Source organism: Bos grunniens, chromosome 13, assembly GCF_055505025.1.
Source record: "Bos grunniens cultivar Pamir isolate PY7600 chromosome 13, Bosgru_T2T1.0, whole genome shotgun sequence".
Taxonomy (NCBI): domain Eukaryota; kingdom Metazoa; phylum Chordata; class Mammalia; order Artiodactyla; family Bovidae; genus Bos; species Bos grunniens.
In genome coordinates this window covers 17,311,643-17,324,172 of record NC_141177.1, presented here as the reverse complement: position 1 = coordinate 17,324,172, position 12,530 = coordinate 17,311,643, and the positions used below count along the sequence as shown (strand labels likewise).

General features: G+C 45.7%; 1 protein-coding gene across 8 annotated transcripts in view; it reads left to right on the top strand.

Moving 5' to 3' along the window:
* MANBAL (mannosidase beta like) overlaps positions 1 to 12,530 on the top strand; it is a 28,192-nt gene that overhangs the window by 7,308 nt on the left and 8,354 nt on the right. For 4 of the 8 annotated variants that reach the window (XM_086331909.1, XM_086331904.1, XM_086331911.1 and 1 more), the window contains one exon: positions 2,101 to 2,309. In XM_086331909.1, the coding sequence (XP_086188035.1) occupies positions 2,160 to 2,309 (150 nt within the window). In that variant the 5' untranslated portion in view covers positions 2,101 to 2,159. Of the gene's footprint in view, positions 1 to 1,698; positions 1,840 to 2,100; positions 2,310 to 12,530 lie in introns of those variants that run through there. The other 4 variants (XM_086331910.1, XM_086331906.1, XM_086331912.1 and 1 more) reach the window with 3 other exon arrangements.

Below are 12,530 nucleotides of genomic sequence, written 5' to 3'. Positions count from 1 at the left end.
AGGAGTGGAATTGCTAGATCATAGGATAATTTTAGGTTTAAGTTTTTTAGAACCTGCCAAACTGTTTGCCAGTTTGTCTTTCACTCTCTTGATAATGCCCTTTGATGCACAAAAATCTTCAATTCTGATGAAGTCAGTTTATTTTTTCTTTTGTTGCCTGTGGTTTGGCATCTAAGAGGTCATTGCCAAATCCAATGTCATAAAGATTCCTCCTGTGTTTTCTTCAATAAGTTTAATAGTTTTAGCTCTTAAGTTTAGTTCTTTGAAACATTTTGAGTTAACTTCCATTCATTCTTCTGCATGTGGATATCTAGTTTTCCCAGTACTATTTGTTAACTAAACTATCCTTCCCCATTGGATGGTCTTGGCACCTTTGTTCAGAGATCAGTTGACTGTATATGTGAGGATTTACTTCTGTGCTCTTTATTCTGTTCCATTGCCCTAGATTCTTATGCCAGTATCACACTCTTTTGATTATTGTAGCTTTATAATACATTTTGAAATCAGAAAGTGAATCCTCCAACTTTGTTCTTTTTTTAAGATAGATGAAATTGATAATTTATTTAGCCCAGTGTATCTTTTCAACATGCCATCAATATGGATTCAATATAAAACATTGCTAGTGAGATATTTTTCATTCTTAGGATCATCCTCGCTTATAAATTGTGTGTGTATCTAACTTAACAGCCATCTCAGTTTGGACTAGCTGTGTTTCAACTCTCAATAGCCACGTGATATCATGACCATGATATCAGACAGCTTAGATTTAGCAGAAAGTTTCCTTGTGGCCTAGATCCCTGAAAATACAAAGGGCTGTGGAGTCAGATGGGTCTGGTGCCCAAAACTTTTCCCCAAAATTGGGGTGGGCCAGAGGAAGCCACTCATGGGTCCTGTGGTAGAGGGGGAGCAGTTCAGTCCAGGACAGGAGGAGGGCAGTGCTAAAAGCATGCTCAGGAGGTGATATGAGCTCAGCCTTAGAGGCAGAGTGGGGACTTGGCAAGCGGTCAGAGTGGGAGAGGGCATTCTTGGCAGAGTATGCAGTTTGGGTAAAGGCCTAGGATTTGAAAGAGCTCAGTGCTCTTGGAGAATTACAGGCAGGTCTTTCAGCTTGACCAGGGTGTTAGGAGTTGGGGGCTCTGGTGAAAGGAGGGTCTGGAGAGGTGGATTGAGACTGGACCTGCCACCGCTGACCACCACTGCCCCTGTCGTCTGTGTCCCCAGCATCTCTTATTTGGATTACTGATAGTAGCCTCCTCACGGGTCTCCTCATGTCCATTCTTGCCCTACTTAAAATGTAAGTCAGATCATGTCACTTTTCTGCTCAAAACCCTTCTGTGGCGACTTCATAAAATCAGAGTGTCAGGGTGCTTCCAGGTCAGTCCCTCTCCTCTCTATCTTACCTCCTCCTTCTCCCTCCTGCACTCGTCTCTGGCCATTTTGGACTCATATCCCTGACCACAGGCCTCTACACTTGCTTTTCTCTCTGCTTGGGCTACACTTCCCAGAGATGCCGCCCTGCCTCACTCTCACGCTTCCCGTCTCCGCCACTTCATTCCTGTCTTGTCTTCAGAGAGGCCTTTCCTGTCACTCTATACAAAATAAAATGATGCCCTTCTGAAGCTTTTTTTCAAACAGTGACCACTAGCTGGCATGTTCCATCTGGATGAGTTCTTTGTCTTCCTCTGTCCTTCTGTCCTTAGAAGTTGGCCTCGAGAGAAGAGAAGACTGTTTTGCTCAGCCTTCAGTGCTTGGTGTTCAATAAGTATTTGTTAAATGAATGACTGGATGTATAAGTGAACAAGTAAAGAAAACCTGAAACAGAGCAGACCTTCAGCAAATGTATGTTGATTTGAGATTTTTGTTGAAGTGTTTACATTTATTTATTTTCTGTAACTTCATATTTGGAAAAGATTTAAAACATAGAAGAAAATTGAAAGAATGATTCGGTGGCTCTGCGCATATCCTCCATTTAGATTCAAGAGCTGTTAACATTTCACCACAGGTGCTTTACATATTCTTGCATGTATGTGGGCGTGTTTGTGTAAGTGGAACCGTTTAAACATCAGTTGTGGAAACGTGACATTAACTCTTTGAATTTAGAAGTTGGCTCTGGAGAGCGGTGAGTTGGAGGGGACCTCAGGCAGCAGGCAGCTGGGGCCATGGCTTCCGACCTGGACTTCTCCCCTCCCGAGGTGCCTGAGCCCACGTTCCTGGAGAACCTGCTGCGGTATGGACTCTTCCTGGGGGCCATCTTCCAGCTCATCTGCGTGCTGGCCATCATCATTCCTGTTCCCAAGTCCCACGAGGCGGTGAGTCCTTCTCTGTGAGCCTCAGCTCCTCAGGCTGGGTTCTGAGTCCTGAAAATTACAGACTTCACAGCCGTGAAGACTAGCCGGGATTATGCGGGGCTTGATTGATTTAAAGTGTCTCCAAATTCCCACCTGGTGGCACTGGGCCATGTGGTTCATACCTTGTTTGTTTGCATGTGTGAGAAACAGATTTTTATTTAGTACCTACTTACCATGTGTCAGACTCTGCTGAAAGATGTGGTGTCTGCCCTCAAGGAACTTCTAGTCTTTGGGAGAAGGGCAGATATGAAACAAATACACACATTTCCCTGTACAGGGTACTGAGAAGGTGTGTAACAGGGGGAGGACCTGAACTTACACTTCTCTCCCAGGGAGAAGGAACTGCATGTGTAGGGACCCAAGGAATGAAGGAATGGGCTCACCCCTGAATGCAGGTGACTGTGGCCAGAGCACAGAGGGGACGTGATGAGAGGTACAGCCAGAAGAGTGGGGGTGGGGGCCCAGGGCTTTTAAAGAAGAGTGATGTAATCAGATTGACTTTCTTGTTATTTCGGCTTTTATTCATTAGGTCTGTATTTCTGTAGCTCTACAGCCTCCTTCCTCCACCCTACCTTCACTTTTCTCGTGTCACTGATTTGTTGGAGGAGGTAGGTCATCGTCTACCACATCCAGGATTTGGCTGATTGCTTCTGTGTGGTGTCATCTGACATGTTCAACTTGTTCCTCGTATTTTCTGTCAATGAGAAGTGCAGTCTAGAGGCTTGATTCAATTCAGGTCCAGTTATTTAGTGAGACCACCTCATAGCTAGTGCTGTGGGTGTCTTGTTCTTTGAAATCAACAGGCAGTTAGTGTCTGTCTGTCATATAGAGATTCTAAGATATCCGTGGGTTCAGGTGGTCATAGCTGATCCCTCTGTTACAAAATCTTCATCCCTCTTTCACCTAAATGGTTTTAGCATCCATTGATCATTGCTTAGAGCCATTTTTCCTTCTGCATTTTATTACCTGGAATTCTTCAGTGAAGAACATGTTTTTGTCACACCTATATGATTAGTCTGAAATGCTGTTCATAGTAAAAGGCAGGATAAATGCTTGATTCTTTCCCTCTATTAGTTTTCAGAGTTGTGGGTTTGGACTCTAGCAACCTCCAATCTTGACCAATAAAGCTTTGATTTTCAATGGGAACCCCATCCAGTTGTGTGAAAGACTGTCTACCAAGGGAACCCATTAGAGACTCATTGCCTAGGGTTTTACTGGGGACAGATCACATAAGCACCCTTTGCCTAACACAAACCAAAATTCCAGACTTCCAGCAGGAAGGCAGGTTTTCAACATAAACCATGTTGTTTCCACAGACAGGTTAGGCATAGTGAGCCATTCTTATCAGTTCTGGGAATTGTGGGAACCACCCGAAATCCAGTTTCCCAAATGTCAGCCAAGGGCCAGCTTTGCAAGCTGGGTTTTCTAAGGACAGCAGTTTACTTTTTTTTTTAATGTAAACTTTGTTCAGCACACCTGAAACATACTTATTATAGCTTTCAAATAACTATGTTATTTTTCTCTATTAACAGTAAGATTTAGAATGAAATTCATGATTTCTTTATGTTTCTTTCTGGGCCCCAAAATGTGTCCCAGTTTGGGATGTATATATATTCAGAGTACTGTGTTTAGAAGCCTTTTCTTCACATTGGTATACTCCTACCATGACATAACACTGATTTGCTTCATTTTGTTTTTCACTTTTAGAGGTTTTTCCTTTTGATTTAGTTTAAAATTATGTAAACCTTTATATTACAAATTTTGCCAAAGTCAAAACTGTGTAACAGGATGCAGTTACAGAAATCTCCTTGAATCTGTATATCTTGCACCCTTTCCCCTTCCTCCCCGGTAGGCACCCATTTTTATTTGATTTATCCCCCTTTTGTTTCTTTTTTCTGAAGGTGTATGCAAATGTAATGTGTGTGTGATATTTATTTATTCATTTATTTTCTCCCTTTGATGTACAAACGATACTAAACACAGTTTTACATGTTTCCTTATTTAACAGGATATTCTGGAGATTATATATCTGGGGAAGGAGCATGCTGGGTTCAGTTTTTAACAAAGGCCTTTAAAATGTCCAGGTGATTATATCAAGTAGGCAGTTGTATCTACTGGTCTGTATGAGGAGGAGGGTCTGTCTTTGCAACCCCATGGACCGTAGCCTGCACCAAGCTCCTCCATCCGTGGGATTTTCTAGGCAAGAGTACTGGAGTGGGTTGCCGTTTCCTTCTCCAGGGAATCTTCCCGACCCAGGGATTGAACCCAGGTCTCCCACATTGTAGACAGACTCTTTACCGTCTGAAGTCCCTTCACTTCACTTCACTTCAAGATATAATTACAGAGAAGGCAATGGCACCCCACTCCAGTACTCTTGCCTGGAAAATCCCATGGATGGAGGAGCCTGGTAGGCTGCGGTCAGTGGGGTTGCTAGAAGTCGGACAGGACTGAGCAGCTTCACTTTCACTTTTCACTTTCATGCGTTGGTAAAGGAAGTGGCAAACCCACTCCAGTGTTCTTGCCTGGAGAATCCCAGGGACGGGGGAGCCTGGTGGGCTGCCGTCTATGGGGTCACACAGAGTCGGACACGACTGAAGCGACTTAGCAGCAAGATATAATTAAAGCCATGAGAGAGGATGAGGTCTCTTAGGAGGGAATGTGGAGCAGAGGCAAGAGCTAGATGGGCCTCTGGGTGAACAGCTTGTTTCTCCCCTCTGGACAGCTACTCCAAAACAGCAGGAGAGAGAAGGGCTGAGCCTGCCCAGTTAAGAGATAAAAGACCACATATTTCTCATTCTCAAAGTCAAGGAGACTTTCTCAACTACACATGCCCAGAAAGGCTCCTTGGAGGTAACGAGAGGAGATGTCAGCTTGTAGTAAGTGATGTCAGCTTACCCATAGGCCCCTTCGCTAGAATCCATCTTGGCCAAGAGATGCGTGGGCTCACATGGAAGGGCCCTGAAATATAATGATGCCAAGTACAGACTCAGAACCAGGCAAAGTAAGGTTATTGGCTGAAGGAAAACCTGGAAGAAATGCCCCATAAAAGTGATTATAATAAAACCACCATGAAGGTGAAATTCTCTGAGCTCACCTGTGTGTCTGTCCATACTTACTCTTTTTCCTCCTAATAAACACTACTTGTTTCACTTTCAGTTTTCTAGCACCATTTATTGAAGACATTGTCTTTTCACCTATATATTCTTGTCTCTTTCGTTGTAAATTAATTGACCATAAGAGCATGGGTTTATTTCTGAGCTCCGTTCTGTTCCATTGATCTATGTGCCATTACAATACTGATTTGATTACTGTAGCTTTATATAGTCTGAAGTCAGAGTGCATAATTCCTCCAGCTCTGTTCTTCTTTCTCAAGGTTGTTTTGGCTATTTGGGGTCTTATGTGTTGCCATACAAGTTTTAAAATTATTTGCTCTAGTTCTGTGAAAAATGCCCTTGGTATTTTGAGAGGATTTTATTGATTCTGTAGATTGCCTTGGGTAGTATGGTCATTTTAACAATATTGATTCTTCCAATCCAAGAGCATGGGATTTCTTCCCATCAGTTTGTGTCATCCTCCATCTCTTTTGTCAGTGTCTTATAGTTTTCCAAGTACAGGTCTTTTACCTCCTTAGGTATTAATAGGTTTATTCTTAGGTACTGTATTCTTTTTGACATGATGGTAAATGAGATTGTTTCCTTAATTGCTCTTTCTGATAGTTCATTGTTGATGTATAGAAATACAACAGATTTCTGTATCACTAATGAGCTCTTGCAGTTCTCTGGTGGCCTATTTAGGATTTTGTATGTATGGTAGACAGATAGTATCATCTGCAGACAGGGAAATTTTACTTCTTTTCTAATTTGGATTTCTTTTATTTCTTTTTCTTATCTGATTGCTGTGGCTAGGACTTCCAGTGTTGTGTTGGATTAAAGTGGTGAGAGTAGGCATCCTTTTTCTTGATCTTAGAGGAAATGCTTTCAGCTTTTCACCATTGAGTGTGACATTAGCTGTGTGTTTGTCATATCTGGCCTTTATTATGTTGAAGTATGTCCTCTGTGCCTACTTTCTGGAAAGTTTTTATCATGAATGGATGTTGGATTTTGTCAAAAGCTTTTTCTGCATCTGTTGGGTCTCTGTTCATATGGTTTTTATTCTTCAGTTAATATGGTATATCATGTTGATTGACCCTTGCCTCTCTGGGATAATCTCTCTTAGTCATGGTGTGTGAACCTTTTAACATACTGTTGGATTTGGTATGCTGATACTGTGTTGAGGATTTTTGCGTCACTGTGTTCATCAGTGATATCACCCTTTAATTTTCTTTATTTGTGACATCTTTGATTTTGGTATCAACAACCTCATCTTTTTAAAAAAATTAGAATATAATTGCTTTACAGTGTTGTGTTGGTTTCTGCTGTACAGTATTGTGCATCAGCCATATGTACACTGTCTGCTCCCTGTTGAGCCTCCCTCCCCCCCATCTCGCCCCTCTAGATCATCACAAAGCACGGGGCTGAGCTCCCTGTGCTGCAGCCGCTCCCCACCAGCTCTGTTTCACTCATGGGAGTGTACGTATGTCCCTGCCACTCTCTCAGTCCGTCCCGCCATCTCCTGCCCTCCGTCTCCTCCCCACGTACTCAAGTCCATTCTCTATGTCGGCGTCTCCATTCCTGTCCTGCAGATAGGTTCATCAGTGCCATTTTTCTAGATTTTGTATATATGCCTTAATATATGGTATTTGTTTTTCTCTTTCTGACTGACTTTACTCTGTAATAGCCTCATGTTTTAAAATACAAATGTGGCACAAAACATCTCATTTTCTTTTATCTTCAAGTTTAGGGGAATAAGGAACACAAATGAATTATCTTTGTAACTGAAGGTTCCTGTGTTACGTTTTTTGTTTCTATTTGTTTTTTGGTTTTTCAGTGGATCAGTAGCAAAAAATATAGTACCATTAATTTGACTTTTTATTAATGCGTCATGCCCGAAAATGGTCCTCAGTTATGCAGGGATTCCATTGCTGGCTTTCCTCTGCATGCCCCCATAAGGCAGGCTTTTCCCAAACTCTTAAGTAAATGGAAAAGAAACACCAAATTCTGTGTGTATAAACAGCTCTATGAAGAGAGAATGAGTGCTAAGACTGTGGTTAGAGATTGTGCTCAGCAGCTAGCTGTGACTGGAATTTGGATAGGAAGGGAAAAAGAAAGGGGTTTTAACTTGGGGCTGGGGTGCTCTTGTGGAGGAAAGGAGCCTGTGGGAATGGGGACAGTTGTGGGGACTCTAGGCAGCTTGAGAGCAGGAGCAAAGTACCTGGAAGCTGAAGGTGACAAGGAGGTGGGAGAGGATGGATATGGGCTGGGGGGCCCAGAGAACAGTCTTGTTCTCTCAGCCACATTGCTTAGGGGAAAATCATGCCTCTTGCTTAGCCTATAGAAGCAAGGTTTATTAGTGGCTTTTCGGGTCAGAAGATAATATTTTTGGCTCTAGATGATGGGAAAGGCTTTGAAAGGCAAAAGAATGTCTTTCCTGTTGTTCCAGTAAGCCGATTTTCTGCAACTAGTTTATGACTTCAGTATTTCAATACTTAGCAGATTATTTGAAAGCTCTTTTGGGGGTAATCAGGGAAGGAAAAAAGGAACACAGAGAAATGCTTCCCACCCCACCCCCCTTTCTTTTCTATAGTGGGAACGAGAACTAATTTGTAAAATTAAAACCAAAGCCCCTAGAATCCTAAGCCAGATGAGAACGTTTTCTCATTGACACCTCATTAAACCAAGACCCGAGAAAACAAACATTTGGTTGAGCCTGATTGGGGCCTGGGCCACATTTAATCCAAGCATTTCCTCGTAGGCCAGGTTCTAAAATCTAAGAAGGTAGATCCTGTACCATTTCGGTCAGCTCCAGGATGCAGCGGTGTTTCATCTCTCATGCTCAGTCTGATGTTTGTATGGCGGCCATGGTGGAAAGGATTCTGGGGCTGCTTTTAGGCTTCAGAGTAAGGAAATTATTTGTTGATGTCTGCCGTGAGCAAGGGACTGGCGAGCGTTATCGTGAATTGCCTTTCCTTGGTCTGGTCTGTGATTCTTTATCTGGCTGTTTCCACCTGGGGAATTTTCAGAGGCCTCGGCTGCACCCGTGGAGATTCTGGTTCAGTTGTTCTCTGAAGCCTTGGATCAGAAATTTCTTCAAGTGCCCAGGTGATCCTGTAATGCAGCCACTGGTCCTTAGACTGTCTCCCTGAAGCACAAACCGATTTGGGGCACACAGGAGGTGTTCCGCTCTATGTGTCAAGTTTGTAATAACAGATGACACCCAAGTGGGAAGGGAAGAGCTGGCAAGAAGTTGGGGATGGAGACCTGGGGATTCTTTTAACCAACATAGTATTACTTCTCGAAACCCTAAGAATGAGTTGCTAAGCCTTTCAAGGGAAATGAAGATTCAGGGAAGGCCTGGACTTGAGGCATGCCTGGCTTGCTTGAGGCAGTTCTTGTGCAGTGTGGAGATACTGAAAAGATATGGGTGGTCTCCCTGAGCAGGGATGCAATTGGGCCTCTGGAAGGGGTGGGACCCCATCACTCACATCCCCTCTGCCTCCCCTCCTGTGCGTCTCCTGTCTCTCACTTCTCTTGCCTTCCTTCCTCTGCTCGCTGTCCCTGTGATAAGATACAACATGGCCACTAACAGATTCCCAAGTTTGCATCTTTCACCTGCAGCCTCTGGAGCCTGCCTTCCTGCTTGGTCCCAGTTCCAGAATCCCCAGAGAAGGAGCTGTACCTGGGACCCAGCTTGGGACTGCTGTGGCCAGTGTGAGAGAGGGGAGCATCCTGCGGTGTGACCTCTGTGGGGGAGTGGGAAGTCAGTTCCCAAGGGAGCAGGAGTGCCATGCAGACAAAACTGGGGTCTCCGTTCCTTCACTCTCTTGGAGACGGACAGACTAATGGGCAGAGGACTAGAAGACTCTGGTCTCGCTGCAGACCCCCATGTGGCTCGAGGAGGACACCGAGACTGGGCTGAGTGATGGAGGGAAGGCTGCTCCACCTGAAGAGGACATACTCAGACTGCCTCCTTCAGAGCTGGGTTTCAGTAGAACTAAATTCTTAGCAGAGTTCTGGACCCCTAGAGCGCCCCTAGATAAAGACTGCAGAAGCCTGTGCGTTTCCTGCAGTTCTGTGCAAAAACGTGATGCTTCCATGCTTAGACACATCTTCTGGGAAGATAGCCTATAGCTTTTCTCCAAGTGGAGAGCAGTAGTTTGAACGAGGTGGGACCCACATTCCAGGAATGAAGGAGTAGGTAATGAGGAAGCGAAGGTCGGGAGTCCTCTCCGTGTTCCCCACAGCCTACCTGAGCATCCTCCCCAAGCCTCTTTTGGATCCGCTTCTGCCCAGAATGTTGATCCTGTCCATCCTGGGTAAGCAGGTATTGACTTTTTTTGTTCAGTGACTCATGTCGTAGGTAGTAATGGTTCATCTGCTAGTCACAAACTCTCCTAGTGGTGTAAATACCGACTGTTCTCAGGTCTTCATATGCTTATGTCACGTGTGCCTAGCCAGCTGCCGGCCTTTCGGCAGGTGCTTTCACTGCCACCCTGCCGTCTTTGCGGGCTTGCCTCAGTCTCTTCTGTTAATGGGGACTCTTTCAGTTGAAAACTCAGAAACTCAACTCCAGCAGTTTCCTTAGAGGCTATAGGGGACTCTTTAGGTGGTCCAGTGGCTCAGACTCCATGCTCCCAATGCAGGGAGCTTGGGAAGATCCCAAATGCCGCACCTATGGAAAATCCCACACGTGGCAACAAAGGTCCCCATGCCATCATTAAGACCCGGTAGAGCCAAATAAATAAGTAAAAAAAATTTTGAGGAGGTTAGAAAGAGACTGTATGGGCTTTTAGAACTGGGAATGTCAAGACTGGATCCAGAAGCTGAAAGGTCATCAGGGCTCCCTTTGTCTCTCCATCTCCTGCCTTCCCGCCAGTGCTGGCTTCATTCTTAGGGCCTTGCCACACGTCAGCAGAATGGCTGCAGCAGCCCCAGTCTGTGTCCTTATTGCCCATGTTCTATAAGCAAAGAAAGCCATTTCTCTGCCTTTGCTCGCTTTCCCGATCTCGTGGAAGGCCTCTGCTTGGCCCTGGCCTCGCCACATGTCTGTACTTTGGCTCATAGGTGGGAAGGGGCATTGGGTACCATTTCTGGCCAGGCCACATTTAACGGGCCGTGGCTGTGGTCACAGTGACTGAGAGCCCCCCAGAATCACATGGGACAAGGAAAGAGCATGGCCTTGATGGGCGGGGGTGGGGGAGGGCAGACAAAGACAACTGGTGCCCAGCACTGTGATCCAGCGGAGGAGAGCTCACCAGAATTGATGGCAGGAGTGGCATTCCATGCGATGCCCACGTAGACTTCACTGTCAACCAGGAAGCCCCGAGATGGATGGAGCCTTCCTTTGGTAGTGGGGCCGTGGCCTGGAAGTTCCTGTTGGGATATCCAGCATGGAGGTCTTGATTTGATTTGATTTTGTTATCTTGGCCATGCTGTGTAGCAAACTGGATCTTACTTACTCAGCCAGGGATTGAACCCATGCCCCCACCATCGGAAGCTCAAAGTCTTAACCACTGGACTGCCAGAGAAGTCCCAGGTCTTGATTTTAAACTCAGCCCCCGATGGCCAGTGAAGGCTGCCGCAGTAAATGATTAACTTGGGCAAGGTGTATACCTATTCTCCACACCTCAGGAGGTAGTCTCACAGAACCACCTCTTCAGTTCTGCCCTGTTTTTTTTAAGCTTGGGAGGGGTTTGCAGTTGAATTGGGCAGCAGGATGTTTTTTACTTAATGAGCCGTTCTCAAGAGATTGCCACACAGTGGGTAGGGCAAAGGTCTAAACACGGTCTTGAGATGCTTACCAACTCATGGGAGAGACGGCCGGACATGCATGAAGCCACAGACCAGCTGATGGGCGGGGCCTGCGGGGTGCTGAATCGTGTCTGGGGTAAGCTGCATGGGCCGTTCTCTCTAATCATAGCTCTCCTCGCCTGCCAAGCGCGTCCTGGACTCTGTCTCTGTTCGCCTGTGGAACTCACATGAACAGCTTCCCCCGCTTGATTTCAGCTGGTCCTGTCCTCCGCTCAAGGCCAGTGCTAGTCCCAGCCCGCAAGGTGTCCCAGCCGCCACCCTGCCCAGGGCCTCAGGCAAGAGTGCACAGCAGGGCAGACTGGAATTCAGCCCCGGGCGCCTTACCCTCTCCGAGCCCGTGTCCTGAGCTAGAAAAGGAGGGCATTCACGCCCGACCCATGTGGTCCTCTTTTTTTTAATATAATTTAAAAAAAAATTAGAGTATAGGTGCTTTACAGTGTTGTGTTCCGCTGTACAGAAAGCCAGTCAGCCATACATATTCATATATCCCCTCTTTTTTGGATTTCCTTCCTGTTTAGGTCACCATAGAGCATTGAGTGGGATTCCCTGGTAGCTCAGACAGTAAAGAATCCTTCTGCAATGCAGGAGACTTGGGTTCAATCCTTGGGTGGGGAAGATCTAGAGGAGGGCATGGCAACCCACTCCAGTATTCTTGCCTGGAGAATCCCATGGACAGAGGAGCCTAGCGGGCTGCAGTCGATGGGGTCGCAAAGAATCAGACATCACTGAGCACTAAGCACAGCACAGAGCGTTGAGAAGAGTTCCCTGAGCTATACAGTAGGTTCTCATTAGTTATCGATTTTATACGTGATCGTGTATATATGTCTGTCCCACACCGTCCTTGAGGATTGGGTGAGATAAGACCCATGGGGCTGCCTGCGCACAGCACAGGGTCTCCTTTGCCAGGATCATTTCAGAGGAGAGAAGAGCTTCAGTCTGTGTAGAATGACATTTTGTCCTGATTTATTGGACTCAGTCCACCCTGAACTGTATAATGGAAATTATAAAAATTCTGTGTGCTCTCCCTGCTGGAAGAGATTGGATGCACTGTGGCACAGATTCGATTATTTGAAGCTGATGAATAGCAGCAATTTCCTGGCCTCATAAGTGGCTGTGGAGCTGCTTCATTATTGATGAGCCCTGTATCACGGAGGACGCCTCCGCAGACCCAGGAACTCCCCGGGTGGAGGGGTTCTTTCACTCCCTAACGTGAGATTGCGGGGGGAACTTGCTGCAGAGGAGGCGCGACTGAAAGGTGGGGCTGTCGTGTTCGGAG